This window comes from Stegostoma tigrinum, chromosome 10, assembly GCF_030684315.1.
Source record: "Stegostoma tigrinum isolate sSteTig4 chromosome 10, sSteTig4.hap1, whole genome shotgun sequence".
NCBI classification, from domain to species: domain Eukaryota; kingdom Metazoa; phylum Chordata; class Chondrichthyes; order Orectolobiformes; family Stegostomatidae; genus Stegostoma; species Stegostoma tigrinum.
This window is the reverse complement of record NC_081363.1, coordinates 8,675,125-8,692,626: the sequence shown is the minus strand read 5'-3', so window position 1 is coordinate 8,692,626 and position 17,502 is coordinate 8,675,125. Positions and strand designations below refer to the sequence as shown.

Below are 17,502 nucleotides of genomic sequence, written 5' to 3'. Positions count from 1 at the left end.
GAGAGAATAGGAGAGAGAGAGAGTGTGGAGAGAGAGAGAGAGAGAGAGAGTGGAGAGAGAGGAGAGAGAGTGTGGAGAGAGAAGAGAGTGTAGAGAGAGAGAGTGTAGAGAGAGAGGAGAGAGTGTAGAGAGAGAGAGTGTAAGAGAGAGTGTGAGAGAGTGTGGAGAGAGAGAGGGGAGAGAGCGTGAAGGAGAGAGTGTGAAGGAGAGAGTGTGAAGGAGAGAGAGTGTGGAGAGAGAGAGAGTGTGGAGAGAGAGAGAGTGTGGAGAGAGAGAGAGAGAGTGTAGAGAGAGAGAGAGAGTGTAGAGAGAGAGAGAGAGAGAGAGGAGAGAGAGTGAGAGAGAGAGAGAGAGAGTGTGGAGAGAGAGAGAGGAGAGAGTGTAGAGAGAGAAGAGTGTAGAGAGAGAGAGAGAGAGAGAGAGAGAGAGAGAGAGAGAGAGAGAGAGAGAGAGAGAGAAAAAAAAGTGGAGAGAGAGGGAGAAAGCAGTCACTTCCTCTGGCCCCTCAGTAACCTCCCTGCAACCTTGCTCACAATTCTGTTCTTCATCCACACTTGCCCTCTTTCACAGGCCTCCATCAGCTCTCTACATACCCCTCACTCCCTCCAACCATAGGCTGACCCACTCCCCTCCCACCCCACTCCTCCTCCCTCCCCCTTAACCCACTCCATCATCACCCCCACCCCTCATCCCCACCCCACTCCACCACGACTTCCACCTCTCATCCCCCACCCCCACTCCATCACGGCCCCCACGCCCACTCCATCACGACTTCCACCCCTCATCCCCCACTCCATCACGACTTCCACCCCTCATCCCCCACCCCCACTCTATCATGACACCCACCCCTCATCCCTCACCCCACTCCACTTCCCTATTCCCCATCTTGTTCTGTCACCATCCCCACCTCACACATCCCCACGCCCCTCATTCTCCCCACCCCACTCCTCATCCCCCTTAGCGCACTCATCACCGCCTCTCCCTGCACTCCTCATCCCCTTTCACTCCACTCCTCAACCCCCTTATCCCACTCATCACCGCCTCTCCCTCCACTCCTCATCCCCTTTCACTCCACTCCTCATCCACCACCCCACTCCTTAACCCCCTTATCCCACTCATCACCGCCTCTCACTCCACTCCTCATTCCCCCTCAACATGACGCTCCAACTCCTATACTCAATGATCTGAGCAACGAAGCTCTCTGCTGAAGTTCACCTTGTCGACTTACCTGGTATCGCTGAGACTGTGTGAACATAATCAGTTATCAGCAGCACCATAAACAGGAGGCCAGTCCTGCCCATGTCTGTGCTCCTCTGTGTGGAACCCCCTAACTCACCACTCTCAGCAGAGTGCCAGTCTGACAGCGATCAGATCACCTTCAGCTTTAGCAGGTTAAGTTAGTCAGGCAAATGCTGGGCTGTTTATATTTAACAGCCTGGATTGTATGTATACCTTCGAGGCACAACTTGTCTTTTAAGGACAGTCACCAAGCACCTGCCCAGGGTTTAGTTAATGTGTCCCTATTTCATCACTGATATAAATTATAAATAGCACTCTTGTACCAGGGAACTCAGGACAGCACACAAAGACTTGCGGACATGAGTAAATGCAGAAAAAAAAATGAAATAAAAACTGAAAGAACTGGGGATGCTGTAAATCAGGAACAAAAACAGAAGTTGCTGGAAAAGCTCAGCAGGTCTGGCAGCATCTGTGAAGAAAATTCAGTTAACATTTCAGGCCCAGTGACCCTTCCTCAGAACTGATGGTAGCTGGGAAAATGTCAGTTTATATGCAGAAGGTAGGGTGGGGAAGAGGGTAGGAGTAAACATTAGGTAGGCATAGAGCCCAAAGAGAGAGAAGAACTGGATAGACAAAGGTGTTGACAATGATCAGGCTGGGAGGGGAAATAGTTGTTAATGAGGACTGTTAGTGACTAACAGCAGGGGGTGTTTATTGCCAGACTATGTGGTAACAAGAACTGGTGTGTGGGGTAGGGGACTAGGACATGGGAGAGTTCAGGCCTTAAAATTATCGAGCACAACATTGAGCCTGGAGGGCCGCAGGGTCCCCAAGTGAAAAAAGAGTGTTGTTCTTCCAGCTTGTGTTGAACTTCACGGGAACACTGCAGCAAGCCGGAGACAGAGATGTTGGCCAGGGAACAGGGTGGTGTGTTGACGTAGCAGGCAACAGGTAGTTCAGGGTCTTTTTTGCGAGCAGATGTTCTGTGAAGCAGTCACCAAGTCTATGCTTTGTTTCCTCAATGTACAGGAGACCACATTGTGAGCAGCGAACGCAGTAGACTAGATTCTGGGAAGTGCAGGTGAAGTGTTGCTTTACCTGGAAGGTATGTTTGGGCCCTTGGATACTGAGAAGGGAGGAGGTAAATGGGCAGGTGCTGCACCTTTGCCAGTTACAGGGGAAGGTGCCATAGGGCTGTGGGGAGGTGTTGAGGGTGAAGGAGGTGTGTACCAGGGTGTCCCAGAGAGAATAGTCCCTGCAGAAGGCACACAAGAGAGGGGAGGGGAATATACGTTTGGTGCTGGCATCTCACTGGAGGTGGCAGAAATGGCAAATGATGTTCTTCTGGATGTGGATGCCTTTGGGATGGTAGGTAGGACATGGGAACCCTATCGCTGTTGTGGGAGGGAAAACAAAGGGTGAGGGTGGAATGGTCGGAGATGGGTTCAGTCCTGCCTGAGGGCCCTGTCAACAACGTAGCTGGGAAACCCTCGGTTGAGGATGAAGGTGGACATTTCGGAGGTGCCCTTGTTGGAGTTGGCCTCATCTGAACATACGCAACAGAGGTAGAGGAACTGAGAGAATGGGATGGAGGCTTTACAGGAATCTGTATGTGAGAATGTATAGTCCAGCTGGCTGTGGGAGTCAGTGGGTTTACAGTGGATACTAGTGGCCAGTCTATCCCCAGGAATGGAAGCAGAAATGTCAAAGAAGGGAAGGGAGGAGTCAGAGTTAGACCAAGCGAAAGTGAGGGCAGGGTGGAAAGTGGAGGCAAAAATCGATGAATTTTTCCAGTTCCAGACGAGAGAGGGAAGCAGCACCGATGATATCATCGAGGTACTAGAGGAAAAGTTATGGGTGTGGGCTGGAGTAGGACTGGAACAAGGAATGTTCCACGTACCCCATGAAGAGACAGACATAACTGGGACCCACGCGTGTCCCCATGGTCACCCCCTCTGACCTGAAGAAAATGAGAGGAGTTGGAAGAGAAGGTGTTAGGGGGGGAAGACGAGCTCGGCCAAGTGGAGGAAGATGGTGGTGGGAGGGGACAGAAAAAGAACTAATTGGACATGCCGAGTTAAATAGGTGGTGAGATTTGTGTATTCATTCGGAGAATGCGAGTATTTAAATTCCCTGAAGATGGTTACCCATTTCCTCAACAACTACATAATAAATGGCTGACTCTGAAAAGGCCAGGAAGTAGAGTGTCTGGAGTCATACATAGGCCAGACCATGTAAGTATAGCAGACTTCCTTCCCTGAAAGGCATTAATGAACCAGATGGGTTTTTAAATGACTGAAAATGTCTGGAATCTTTTGGCTTCTGTGGGGCGAGAAAACAGTTTAAATGACCTGGATCATTAACTCTGTTCCTCCCTTCAGATCTGCTGAGTTTCCGCAGCCCTTGTGGTCTTTGTTTTGGATCGATGGGAATCTGGAATCTCTGTGGCCACTCTTACTGTGTCTCACTGAGATTTGATTTCAATTCTAGACTTTGATGGAAGTGAAATTCTGTAGCTGACTTTGCGATATTTGAATTCAACAGTGCAGTTGACATTTGGGATTAAAATGTGAGCGTAGATATTTGTTTTGGGGCTTGGAGCCATTTTGTGCACCAGGAGGGGGTCCCTCCAGCCCTGGTAACGTGCCAAAAAGACCATTTCAAGCCCAATCATCTTACCTGGCCACCCACCTCCTGATACCAGGACCCATCCCTGGGAAACATCCCCAGGAACATCCGAGGGTCCACGCAAACCTGACGCCACCTCATTGTCTCAAACCTATCATCAGGCACTAGGAAATTCAGGGTCTTCAGTGATTGATGGGTCAAATGGCCTGAAATATCTTAATGGGCTTAAACACTAAGATTTTTGCTTTGGGTTTCTTCTTTCAAATTCATCCACAGGACAAAGATGTCGCTAGCTGGGTCAGCATTTATTGCCAGTCCCCGTATTCCCCTCGAGAAGGTGGGAGTGAGCTGCCTTTTTGAACTGCTGCAGTCAGACCCACAATGCCCTTAGGGAAGGAATTTGATCCAGTGATGCTGATGGAATGGCAACATGTTTCCAAGTCAGGATGCCGAGTGGCTTGGAGGCAAACTTTCAGGCTGCCAGGTATCTGCTGCCTTTGTCCCTCAAGACAGTAGGGGCCATGAGGTTGTAATGTGTTGTCTAAGGAGCTTTGGTGAATTTCTGCAGTGCATCTCATAGATAATTCACACTGCCACTACTGAGAGTCAGTGGTTGTTGAGCGAGTGTGGTGCTAAAGAAGCGGGCTGCTTTGTCCTGCATGATGTCAAGTTTCTTAAGTTGTTAAAGCCGAACTCATCCAAGCAAGTCAGTGTGGTGGTGGTACTATTCCATTTCACTGCTGCCTTGTGCCTTTAGATAATGGACAGGCTTCTGGAAAGTGAAGAGGGAGGAGTTGCTAGCAGTAGGATTCCTAAGGTCTGAGCTGCTCTTGTCGACACAGTATTTACATGGCTCATCCAGCATAAGTTTCAATCAAATCCAAGGAACTCAAAGGAAGAAGTGGTCTGTATAAACCATTTATCCACACCAGGGTGTAACTTGTTTAAAGAAAAACTGAGAGTAATCAATAGTTGATTGGCTCCATTCCTATTTGGAATAGTGTGAGGGCTATGAATACAGAACTCTGTTAGCATGAATATGTTCATTCTCCTAAAGTGGGGAGTTGGATGAACACAGCGGGCCAAACAGCATCTTAGGAGCAAATGCTGGTTGGCCTGCTGTGTTCATCCAGTTCCACACTTTTGTTATCTCGGGTTCTCCAGCATCTGCAGTTCCCATTATCTCTGAACATAGTCAAGCTATCAGTTCAAAGACTGCTGATGAATTCAGAAATGACACCAAAAGGGAAACTCAGTAAAGACATAATGAGGCAAAACAGTCCTCCAGGAATACGTGGGAATACCTCAACTCATTACTGTGCCAAAAAGCTGCATGTTTTCATTAGATCGAAACAGTTTTAACCAAAATTACAAACTTTCATTGGTGTCTTCACAATATGAGAAGAGAAGGGTCGATACCGACAAGTAGTTATTACAAGTTTAATCAAAACTTACATTAGCTGTATCAAACCGAACACAGTGTCATTCCAATTCAAAGAAACCAGTCTGTGAGAATCAGTGACAAGTGTATTGCTGCAGCTGGAGCAATGACACAAGTACTCAGCAGCTCATCAAACTGATCTAGTCAGAGACAGTAAGAACTGCAGATGCTGGAGTCAGAGACAACACAGCGTGGAGCTGGAGGAACACAGCAGGCCGGGCAGCATCAGAGGAGCAGGAAAGTTGATGCTTCAGGTCAGGACTCTCCTTCAGGCAAAAAAAAGTCCTCGATATCTCTCGTGTAAGTTGAGCCAAATGGGTTCAAGTACACTGCACTTGGATTTGGAAATTTTATGTTCAAATCTGTCCAATACACCCTCCAAAAATTCTGTCTTCCAGCAAATGTGGCCCCACATACTGTCATCACTCTACAACTGATCTTCAACCATTTGATTCCTTCTGGAATCCCTCCTTAAACCTTCTCTGCATCTCCTCCTTAAAGAGCCCCCTCCTCTTCAATCCAATGTCTTCAATAAACTTTTAGGAACACTAACCCATTCCTTCCCTGGCTCAGGGAGGCGTGCTGTGGTGGTAGAGTCACTGGACTAATAGTTTACAAATGTGTGACAGGGTGGAATTCAGGATGGCACGGTAGCTCAGTGGTTAGCACTGCTGCCTCACTGCCAGGGAACTGGGTTCAATTCCATCCTTGGGTGACTGGCTGCGTGAGTTTGCTCTTGGTGCTCTGGTTCCTCCCACAGTGCAGGTTAGGTGGATTGGCCATGTTAAACTGCCCCGTAGAGTTCAGGGATGTGCAGACTGGATGGATTAGCCATGGGAAATGCAAGGTTACACAAGTAGGGTAGGAGAGTGGGTCTGGGTGGGATGCCTTTCGGAGGGTTAGTGTGGACTCAATGGGCTGAACAGCCTGCTTCCAAATTGTAGGGATTCTATGACTAAGTTATGCTTGGATAATTAAAAACAAGGGGTTTATGTTGGACAATTTAAAGGGGCAAATTGTGTTTAAAAAGCACTTGAGAGAAAAGTACATGCCCTTAGCCAGCTTGTTACACTATTTCATTTGAATAACAACTCTGCTATGAACTACTGTGCAAGGCCAGCACATAGCAGGCTATTCAGCCCATTAGGTCCATGCAGACTCTCTGCAAGAGCAGGTCCACTAGTCTGCCCTCCCTCTCTGTTCTCTGTAGACCTGCAGTTACTTTTCTTCAGCTGTTGAACTGTTAGGTTGGTGCAGAGTGAAGAAAAATTACAAGGAATTCACTCACATCCAACATTCAACCCAGGTGCCTGGGAACTGAAGTTGACAGCTTAGTTTAACAAGAAACAAAGCATATGTAAGGTTTAGGAAACGGAAGGCAAAAAGAGATCTTGAAGAATATGAAGATAGGAAAGAAGTCAACAAGGAGCTAGGAGGGTTCAAAGCGGTCATACAAATTATAGGAACTGCAGATGCTGGAGAATCTGAGAGAACACGGTGTGAAGCTGGACAAACACAGCAGGCCAAGCAGCATCAGAGGAGCAGGAAAGCTTGACGTTTCGGGTCGAGACCCTTCTTCAGAAAGTGGTTATGGCTTTGGCAAATAGGATTAAGGAAAATCCCCAAGGCATTTTATACATATATAAGGAACAAGAAGATAGCAGGGGGAAAAGTACACCCACTCGAGAGCAAAAGAGGGAGTTTGTGCATGGAGCTGGAGGAAGTGGGTGAGGTCCTTAAATGATCAGTATTCGCAGAGGAGAAGGACATGATGTATGATGAGCCTTGGGAGAGGTATGTAGATATTCTAGGGCATGTCAATATTATAAAAAAAGGTGTTGGGAGTTTTGAAAAGCATTAAGGTCGACATGTTCTCCGGACCTGATGGGATCTATCGAAGAATGCTGGAAGAGACAGAGGAGGAAATTACTGAGGCGTTGTTGAAATCTTTGTATCTCCTTTAGTCACAGGAGAGGCCCCAGAGAACTGGACAACATCTAGGATATTATGAAATAAATAACCTGTAATGCTAAACACCTCACTGAGTTTAGAAAGAACAGTAATCATTACTATCTAGCTCCGAAAACAATATAAATAAGCGGTAACTTTACTTGTTTAATCATTTATTACAAAATAAATATTCTAACTTTCTTTTAAATCTTCTGAATGAACATCCAACAACCCATCCTTCGGATGGACATTGATATCTGCAAATGAGCTTCAGTTAAAGGTCCCACGGCATCATTCGAAAGACAATCAATCATTCTCTTGACATAACTGACTGGCCTCCTTCATTCAGCCAGGATCACTAAACAGGGCACTGAATTCACTGCTGGGAGCACCTGGCTTTCTGCCAATATGCTTCCCATTTTATGGAACAGCAGTCCTGGCCAACATTCAGCCCTTGAACCACACACAATCTGGTCACTGATATCATCGCTGTTTGTCGCAGCTTGGCTGGTGTCTCATTTCCAACAGCGGCTGATCCAACACACGAGGGATACCCAGAAGTTGTGAAGGGTGCTAATTAAATGCACATATTCATTCTTCCCAATCAATCTTCCATGAGAATTTCCAACTCCTCAAGAGGAACGCGGATCCGAATCTCCTTTTCTGTCATCAAGTCTAATATTTCTTGGAGTTGCCCGGGTAAGTGCCTGACTGCATCCAAGTACAGCACCTGAGAACGAGACAGAAGGAACTTAGTACTTGCTGTTAACAGACCACTGAATGGGCCTCTCTAATTTCAAACCGAATGTTGATCTTGCTTTTGTGCACTTCCTGTGCAACCATACCTTACATGCCTCACTCTGTCTAAACGCCCTAATGATACAGAAAGGAGTTTGAATCCCTCTGATAAATTAAACTGAAATACAAGCCCCCAATTTGTTACGGCGGGATTTGAGGTTCCCTTCTAATAATCGAAATGAAACACCCAGAGAAGGGCTCTCCTCACCTTTATAATCTATTAAAGAGTGGTTAAGTGAAAGAAAGTCCCCGATATTCACATTATAAGTAACAAGTGACAATTTATTTAACCCTAACAGTGAACAAATTAACAGAATTACTAACAAACCAACAATCCCCCCCAACTACTAACTATTTCCTAACTAACTAAATTCTACTGATAAACTGTTTAATAAACACAAGTCCCACTTATAAAAACCCAAGTGATAAGAAAATAAATTAAAACTTAGTCTCTCAAAGTCTACGTCTATGTCTCTAAAGTATGTCTTTCTTCTGCTGTTCTCTAGTCATAAAGACCTTTCTTCCACTGATCCAGCTGTCAGGGATGTTTTCTCTGTGAAGTCTTCTGTGAGGACTCTTAGCTAGAAATGCTGTGGTACCTTTTATGGTTAGATCGTGCTTTCTTAGAGGGGTTAACGATTTCTTGAGAGACCTAGACGCTTATTTCTCGGATGGCAGCTCACTCACCAGTTTTCAAAAACCATCTTATGCACCTTGAAAGGCAATCAATTTTCTTACAATAGCATTGGTTCGAGGTTGTCAAAACCATCAGATTTAAATTCAATTGGCTTTCAATCGCTAAGCGTTTGGTTTAAATTAATTGGTTGATTCCAGCTAGTGGCCAAAACATCAAAACATGCCAATCACAGCCAATTGATACATGTTTCAATTTCAGAATCGGCTGTACATTTTGTTACGTACAGACACTTTTTTAAAAAAACATAAATCTCTAAACTTAGAAAAGCACTTCACCTCCTAAAAGGAACCACACACTCCTCTTCCTCATTTTTTTTAAACAAATTCTAGCTTCCTGCCTTCCAATTCTCAACTACTCTGCATAACTTCATAACACTATGATCTGAATGTCGTTGCTTACTACGATCTGCCCGTACTGTTTGCAAAACAAAACTTTTCACTGTACTTAGGTATATGTGACAACAATAAATCAAACTAAATATTTTTCCAGAAAGTTCAGAGGGAAATCTGTCGCTCATTGTGTAGGACTTTAGCCTCTGAGACACAGAGTTCATGGGTTTAAGTCTCAAGACAAAAAGTATGTAAAAACTGACATTCCACTGACATTTCCACTGTATTAGTGAGGAAGTGCTATACTATCACCATCCCAAACTGCTGCCTGTTTCAGTTAAAAGGTAACAGCTGAAGAAAAGCAGTGTTCTGCTGCCATGGCCAATTATGGCCAACCATCAAAATGGTTTTTCCTGAATACAGTTTGTGCCAAAGAGTTTACCTGAAGCTGAGAAAGTCTAAGCTCAGTTGTATAAATACTCGAGACTTTCAATTCCTAGTCATGAGAACTTGAAAACATCAGTTGTTACCTACAGACTTGATAGAAAAGGGAATTTAGTATTTGAGTACTGTAAAAGAGGTGCGTTTTGGATAGAAGGCGTATTGTATTTTATTATGTTTCAAAAACTTTCAAATTCTGCTATCTGTAAATAGTTTGGCTCATTTTATTTTAACCTGATTTCTTCTCCGTAATAAGCTTCCTCTTTATTGTTAAAACTAAATATGTATATTACGTACTTAATTCCAATCAGCAACTATCTTGTTTCATTAAAAAATATGATCAATCAAGTCAGATTTCAGCCTGGGATCTTACTGTCCAACAATAACTTCAGCTGGCACTGTAACACAGCAATGACTCCAGTTTCAATGTATTACACTGTGCTGCTGGTGTTCAGAGTAAAATCAGGAAGCACTTTCTAATATTTCCTCTACAAATCAATCTGGTGTACTTTGAAGCTTGAGGTCAATGTTCTCTCACTCGGCAGGGGCTCATTCATTCCCAGGCTATTTAATGCAGTTGCTGAAACCTTTGCTCCAAATCGTTCGAGATGTTTTACTTTTCCAGCATTGTATGTTCTTGTTCAGCTTCTTTTCAATAGGTTTTCCAAAGCTTTAATTTATTAATTTATTTTATGCTAGTTTGGACCACGCTAAAAGAGTCAATGTGCAGAAACTGCCCCTCAATTAGACACAGTAGAAAACTGCATGTTCACAAACAGTTCAAAATTACAAACACAGGTTTTGGGATGCTCAATGCTTGCACAAACATTAATGATCAAATCTAAGGTTTACCATCCTGTTTGTTTTATTCTAGTGCCCTCCCCATCCGTGAACAGCTCTGTTACACGGTCCCCCTCCAAAAGCAACGCCAAGTCTGAGGCATTAAGATGCAATCACACCAGCGAGGCCATCGTGGTAAGCACTGCTCAAACTGAACAGTGGAACAAGTCCACAGCTTCAAACTGTTTTACCCTGTTCCTGAAAGAAGCTTAAAGTGATGAACTCTAACCTTGGTATGAGGCTTTAGCCCAGAACGATCTGAGGCAAAAGTGCACATTCCTTTCAGCGTTAGGTCAGTTCGCCGATGCCTGCACAATGTTCAGCAGGACTTGGGAGTCCTCAGATACTGGCATGGTCTGTGCCCATAGGCAGTGAGATGTACACTCTATTCAGGTTTAGGCTGATAAGTGACAAGGAACATTGTCTGGCACCTCTACAGCAATCTCCAACAAGAATCTAACCATCATCCCTTGCCAGTCAATGACATCAATGTCTATCAACATCCTGGAGATTACCATTAATCAGAAGCTGAACCAGACCAGCTGTGGTGAACAGGAGCAGGTCAGAGGCTGGGGGTTCTGTGGTGAGTAACTAACCTCCTGACTCTCTGAAGCCTGTCCATCATAAGGCACAGGTCAGAAGTTTGATGGAATACCCACAATGTTCCTCTAGACTGCTTGTGTGCACACATGTCCAAGATTCCACACACACTGACTAGGACACTGACTTCTGGTTTTGAAAGTTGCCGAGTGTACAGCTCTCAGCTGCCCGGACAACTGGTAAGAAAATTGGAGGGAACGTTGCTGCCTGACTTGTACAACTCCAACAATATTCAACAAGTCCAACAATGCTCCATTGGCACACCACAGCAACACAGAGGATAGGCGCAGGAGTAGGCCGTTCGGCATAACCATGGCCAGTACACAGTTAGTGTTTACACCCCATTTATCATTTTTAGTGCCATATGGGCTTTTCCATGGGTCTGAAGAGTAAATGATCAGCTTGTATCTATTTCTGCAGCTATGGTGATTTCTTTTAAAATAGATTGAGGGAGTAGCTTTCAGAAGTAATGGGATGAGAATAATTTAAGCCTCTCAAGGTGTTAGAAAGAGGTATTTCTCTAGTGAGAGTACTGTAAAAAAGGGAGTTTTTGGGAATTGTACAAGATGTATTTTGGAATTTATTGAACTGTACTCTAACATGTTTCAAAATTCTAAAAGGCACTATGTAAATTGCTGGGTCCATTCTGTTTCATCATTTCTTTTGCTTCATAAATTTTACTTTTATTGCCAGAACAAATTATGAAACACTCTGTGCTCCTGTTTCAGTGAGTGGCCTTGTTAAATCCAAAGCAAAACAAAATATGATCTATCAAGCCAGATTTTAGTCTGGGATCCGAAATGTCCGTAAGAACATTAGCTGGAATCATAAAAACTACCTACAAGCTGCGCAGCAGTAACTCAACCAAATGCTTTTCCGGCACATTTTCAACCCAGCAACTGCCACCACCTTAGAGGGATGACAGCAGCAGATACATGGGAACACCACAACCTGTAAGTTCCCTTCCAAGCCCGAAAATATCCTGCCTTGGAAATATACTGCCATCGTTCAGTGTCGGTGGGTCAAAATCCTGAAGTCTCCTCCTTTATGACACCATGGGTGCACTAACCAAACAGACTGCCATGGTTCAAAAACACAGCACACCTACCACCTTTACTAGGGAAGCTGGAAACGGGTAACAAACGCTGGCCCAGACAGCTGCCGGTGAATGAATAACAGAAATAAAACACACAGTACCTAAAGAGGTATCCAGGTTATTAAAATTAGAAGCTGATAATTCTAGGCTCAACACTGCAGCCAATTAGCAAGACGACTAGGGACCTCAATTGCTGTCCTACCTTTGCCCACGGGCATTCCTGCAGTGCTCTGTAAAATACACCCTTTATCTTCTCAATATTTCCTTGAGTCACCTGTTTTACAGGAAGGATAATAAACATTAGAAACTAGGTCTCAGTATGAACATCTCAGTAGTATAACACAATATGACAGAATAAGCAAACAGAATGATGAGGAGTCATTAAAGATATCTGGAGGAGGATTTATCTCGTAGACCAGCAAATATTACCTTTGTAAATAATTTCCCATTCTCTTTTGTAAGTTACAATGAAGTCTGTTTCTAAGCACCTATTGCTGCTGCTGCAGTAAAAGATTCTCATCTCTCCTTACTCTTTGCTCATTATCTCAGACCTTAATTAAATCATGGTTGATCTGATATATTCCTCAATATTCCTGCCTTTTCCTATAACACCCAGATTCCCTCGAACAGGTTTTTAATCAGTATCTCAGTTTTAAATATAGTTAATGACTCAGCTCTGTCTCTCAACAGGCCTTATTCTCGGTCCTCTGGTTATTGACCCACCTGCCAGTAATACAGTTTCTCCCTGTTCAACAAAACTGAACATACTTCAGAACCCCAATTACATCTCCCCTCAAAACCTTCTGTCCCAAAGTCAATCCTTCATTCCTAATAATATTTCAGTAAATCCACTCTGCGTCCTCTTCAGGATATTGGCCGCCCCCAAAAGTGCATCTTCATCCACAAACTCTGTCAAGAGACAGATCACAAAAAGCATCCGCTAATGGAAAATAACTCCCAAAAAGCCACCTCAGATTCCATGGGGCAATCGAGACAGAACGGCTGTAATTTGTTCTCACCATGAAGTTCAGGTACATCCTCCAGAGTAAAACAGCGTGTGCTCCAGCCTCTGTCTGAACAGCGTGCTCAAACAGCGCTCTGATTCGGTTGGTGAGGCCAGTTTCTGGGAGGGTGCTGTACAAAATCCCAATATCTGCCCTGAGGAGAAAAGATTCAGAACAAAAAAATGACCAGCCTTTTCTCTGAAGAAGGTCAACTGCACAAAACAGTAGGAATACCATTCCTGAGGACAGTCCAAGCTTTGCAAACTGTAAGGAGGACAGTGGAGAACTTCAAAAGGCCACAGACAGGTCAGGGTTACGGCTGGCTAAGTTGCAGTGGTATTCAATGCAGAAAAATGCAAAGTGATTAATATTGATATGATAAACAATTGTAGTGACAACATAAAAATGACTAACTCTAAAGAGGGATGAACAAGTCTGATATACAAGTCTCAAGTCTTCAAGATGACAAGACAGGTTAAAAGAGCAACTCCAGGCTTTCTTAAAATGGGATATAGAGTACAAGAGTAAGCAGGTTACAATAAACTTTTATAAAACACTGGTCTGTCTCACCATTGCATGCTGTTCTGAGCACCACATTTTAGGAAAGGAATGAAGGCATTAGAGAGAACACAGAAGAGATTCACGAGAATGATTCCAGCGATGAGGAATTTCAGCAATGTTGACAGATGGAAAAGTTTGGGCTGAGATGGTGGTGTGGTATTTGGTAGAGGTTTCACAACCATGAGGGGTCTGTGCAGACAGGGAGAAATGTGGTGGAACATCCCGAACAAGACAGTACAGATCCAAAGATAATTGGCACAAGATGCAATGAGACATGAGCTGAGAGTGTCGAGGAGGCAGGTTCAACTGAGGAATTCAAGGGATTATCTGAAAATATGTGGGTTATCATCTGAAAATGAAGAAAGTCAGGGCTCCAAGGAAAAGCGCGGAATTGGGCAGGGTGCATTGCTCATTCAGAGAGCCAGCACAGATGTAATGGGCTGAACGGCTGCTTCCTGCACTGAAACAATTCTGAGATTCCAGGGAAAACGCAGCTCCAAGGTTGCAAACATTCTGCTGCAGTCTGACAGTGGACAGCGAGCATGTTCCGGTTAGCGCTAGGGGTCAGAGTTTGAGGCAGAGGTTGTAAATAACAACTTGGGCTTTGGCAGTCAGATTCAGAGGGAGTGGAGAGGCTTCTTCAGCATGCAGTTTGAGAGAAATGGCTTCTCACATCAGCTCTTACCTCTGCACAGAGTCAACCCGCTCCTTTCTCCGCTCTTCTGCATAAATCGCAAATAATCGCGGCATGATGAGATCTTTTGCAGACCTGGCGGTGATGTCAAAGAACCTTCGGGCTCGGCTGGCATCATGACAGCTGCTTTCAACCTGCACGTACAGCTTCCAGAGCTCGTGGTTGCCAGGAAACCGCCCCAAAGCATGTGTCAGCGTGTGGCGGAGAGGGCCCAGTGGATACACGCTGGCCTGCATGTGGAACCTTAGCAGCGTCACATGCATCACGGTTAGCCTCTCGCAGGCTGATGTCACACTCTGTCGCCACACACTCCGCTTGGGCTGGACAGCTTCCAGCGAGGAGAGGCCTACAAGCCTTCCAGCTGCCTGCCTATACAGTGAGTCAGCAGCCTGAATGCCCAGTGTGAGGTACTGGAACAGTGCAAAACAACCTACCAGGCTTACAAGCTGGCCAGGCCCCTGGCTGCCTGGGGAAGTAGCATCATTGGCGAACCAGTCCTGTAAAGAATGCTCATACATTTTCCGAGCCTTCAGCACATTGACGGGAAACACCTCATCTGCATCAGGTGAGCGAGCGATACCCAGGGCGAGCCTGGTAAGGATGTAAATCGCCCGAGTTGCTGTTGACACATTGGCACTCTGCACCGACTCCAGCTCCAGTGAGGAGTACAGGAAGCAGAGGTCACACAGTGCAGAGTCCTTTAGGCCCTGAGAGACTGACATAGTCATGGCTGTGTCGAAAACCTTCCTTGAGTCCTGCACATTACCCAGCAGCCATTCCAAATGGGCATATTCCCTCCAGAGGGCCAGATTGTTCCTGTTTTCAGCCTCCTTCAGAAGGGTTTTAGCGAGTTTCTTGCTCTTCTTCCCCAGCGATTTCAGCTGTTTCTTTCTCCTCAGCTGCAGGCTCTTCACCACCTGCAAGTTACCAGAACGAGATTTTTATAACCGGTCCTCACACATAGTACACCTCTCCCGCCGACTACAGCCATCCCCCTAACAGCGTGTCCTCATCCTCTCCTCAAAAACACCGAACTCGTACATGGGCAAACACAGTTCCTTCCTCTATTCTATCCACATGTCCATGTTTGAGAAGACAATGGACAGTGAGCGAGTAGGGAGCAGAAGGGTACAGAGGAGCTGGAGAGGGGGTGGAAGAGACGGGAATGAGAGACAGAAAGCGCAAACATGAGCACACGCAAAAGGTGAGAAGTGTAGAAAAGAGCAAGCAGGGAGCGGGGGGGGGGCGCGAGGCGGGAGCTCGAGGCAGAGTGGGGGGGGGCGTGAGGCGGGAGCTCGAGGCAGAGTGGGGGGGGGCGCACGAGGCGGGAGCTCGAGGCAGAGTGGGGGGGGGGGCGCGAGGCGGGAGCTCGAGGCAGAGTGGGGGGGGGGCGCGAGGCGGGAGCTCGAGGCAGAGTGGGGGGGGCGCGAGGCGGGAGCTCGAGGCAGAGTGGGGGGGGCGCGAGGCGGGAGCTCGAGGCAGAGTTGGGGGGGGCGCGAGGCGGGAGCTCGAGGCAGAGTTGGGGGGGGGGGGGGGGGCGCGAGGCGGGAGCGGGTGACAGAAACAGAAATAGGAAGAGGTGGTCCTTCTGGCCCAGAGCTGTGAATGCTCCCACTGTGCTACGCGATTGTTTCTGTCCCTTCTTACCTTTGATTTTTCGTACTGCAGCCAGTGCAGGGTAAGCTGTGCCCGCTCTTTCCCAGCGAACAGGGGCAACGCCTGGTGAAATGCTGTCTGTATGAAGTCCTCCCCTTCTGTGCAGTGGCTGGGTGCCCATCTCTGACTGGGCATTGCTGGCATGAACCCAACAATGCTGACCCCAGCAGCAGGAGAATCAGACCAAGACAACAGTCTCTCGTCACCTGACCCAGAGCTAAACAAGTCAGGGTCATCCAGTGCCACATTCAGGCAGCAGGGAGGCAGACTAAATCCTGTCGGAATTCCCAGAAACTGGAAAAAGGATGACATGAGCTGGAACCTCAGTTCTGGGCTGGAGATTTTGAACATTGAAGATCCAATGTCATCAAACAGTACCTGCACAGATTTAAAAGAAGCAAAAAGTAAAATAAACCCTGTCTCAAGCTCCCGCTCGCCCTCTCCATCTCGAGCTCGTCTTGCTTCACCCAGCTTGCCCTCTTCTCTCCTCTTACTCTCTTTCGATCTCTTCTGCTTTTTCTCTCTCACGTTGTGAGCTGTATCTACGACAGTATCTTTCTCATGCAGTGAGGCAGAATTCAGGACAGAATGGCTCTGCCTGGGTGTGTTCACAGCAGTTTTGCACAGAGACAATCAGAACCTGTAGCTGTGGGCTCAGGAAGCCTCAGTGTAGTAACAGCCACTTAAATGATTCCTGGGCTGATGGTTACAGAAGTGTAAAAACTGAAAGAACTGCGGATGCTGTAAATCAGGAACAAAAACAGAAGTTGCTGGAAAAGGTCAGCAGGGTTTGGCAGCCTGTGTGAAGGAAAATCAGACTTAATGTTTCGGGATGCTCTCCTCAGAACTGAGGAAGGGTCACCAACCCGAAACGTAAACTGATTTATCTTCACAGATGCTGCCAAAGCCTGCTGAGCTTTTCCAGCAACTTCTGTTTTTGCTACAGAAATGTAGCCTGCTAAGAGAGTATGCAAACCTCACTTGCTCTCCCCTTTCTGTAACATAAAATGAAAGAATCCCTACAGTGCCAAAGCAGGCCATTTCGGCCATCAAGTCCACACTGACCGTCCAAACAGCATCCCATCCAAATCCATCCCATCCTCAACCTTACTCCCTGTGATCCCACATTTCTCCCAGCCAATCCACCTAATCTGCACATCTTTGAACTGTGGGAGGAAAGTGAAGCACCCAAAGAAAGTACAAGCTCCACACAGAGAGTCACCCAAGGCAGGAATTGAACCTGTATCCCTGGCGCTGTGAAGCAGCAGTGCTAACCACTGTGCCACCATGCCATCCCAGTCCAATCCAGTGACTCAAGCACATACTGTCACTCTAGAACTGAGGGAGTGCTGCACTGTTGGAAGTGCCAACTTTTGCATCTTAAGCCAAAGTTGTTTGCCCTCCCTTGCTGTTATTCAAGCTCACACAATATTACTCAAAACAATTACAGGAATTCTCCCTGGAGTCCCGGTCCATTCCTTAAGCAATATCCCCCAAACATCCCGTCATTATCTTATCACTGTGAGAG

The 17,502-nt window shown here is 46.1% G+C and overlaps 2 protein-coding genes across 4 annotated transcripts in view; both read right to left on the bottom strand.

Annotated features, from left to right (window-relative positions):
• The window catches only part of LOC125455285 (epithelial cell adhesion molecule-like), a 38,552-nt gene extending 37,151 nt beyond the window's left edge, over nt 1-1,401 (bottom strand). For both annotated transcript variants that reach the window (XM_048537015.2, XM_048537016.2), the window contains exon 1: nt 1,229-1,401. In XM_048537015.2, coding sequence (XP_048392972.1) covers nt 1,229-1,301 — 73 coding nt within the window. In that variant the 5' untranslated portion in view covers nt 1,302-1,401. The remainder of the gene's footprint in view (nt 1-1,228) is intronic.
• A 6,013-nt stretch (nt 1,402-7,414) lies between these two features.
• The window catches only part of nrde2 (NRDE-2, necessary for RNA interference, domain containing), a 77,752-nt gene continuing 67,664 nt past the window's right edge, over nt 7,415-17,502 (bottom strand). For both annotated transcript variants that reach the window (XM_059648960.1, XM_059648961.1), the window contains 5 exons: nt 15,966-16,352; nt 14,310-15,235; nt 13,079-13,217; nt 12,262-12,333; nt 7,415-7,988 (listed from right to left, as the gene is read on the bottom strand). In XM_059648960.1, coding sequence (XP_059504943.1) covers nt 7,863-7,988; nt 12,262-12,333; nt 13,079-13,217; nt 14,310-15,235; nt 15,966-16,352 — 1,650 coding nt within the window. In that variant the 3' untranslated portion in view covers nt 7,415-7,862. The remainder of the gene's footprint in view (nt 7,989-12,261; nt 12,334-13,078; nt 13,218-14,309; nt 15,236-15,965; nt 16,353-17,502) is intronic.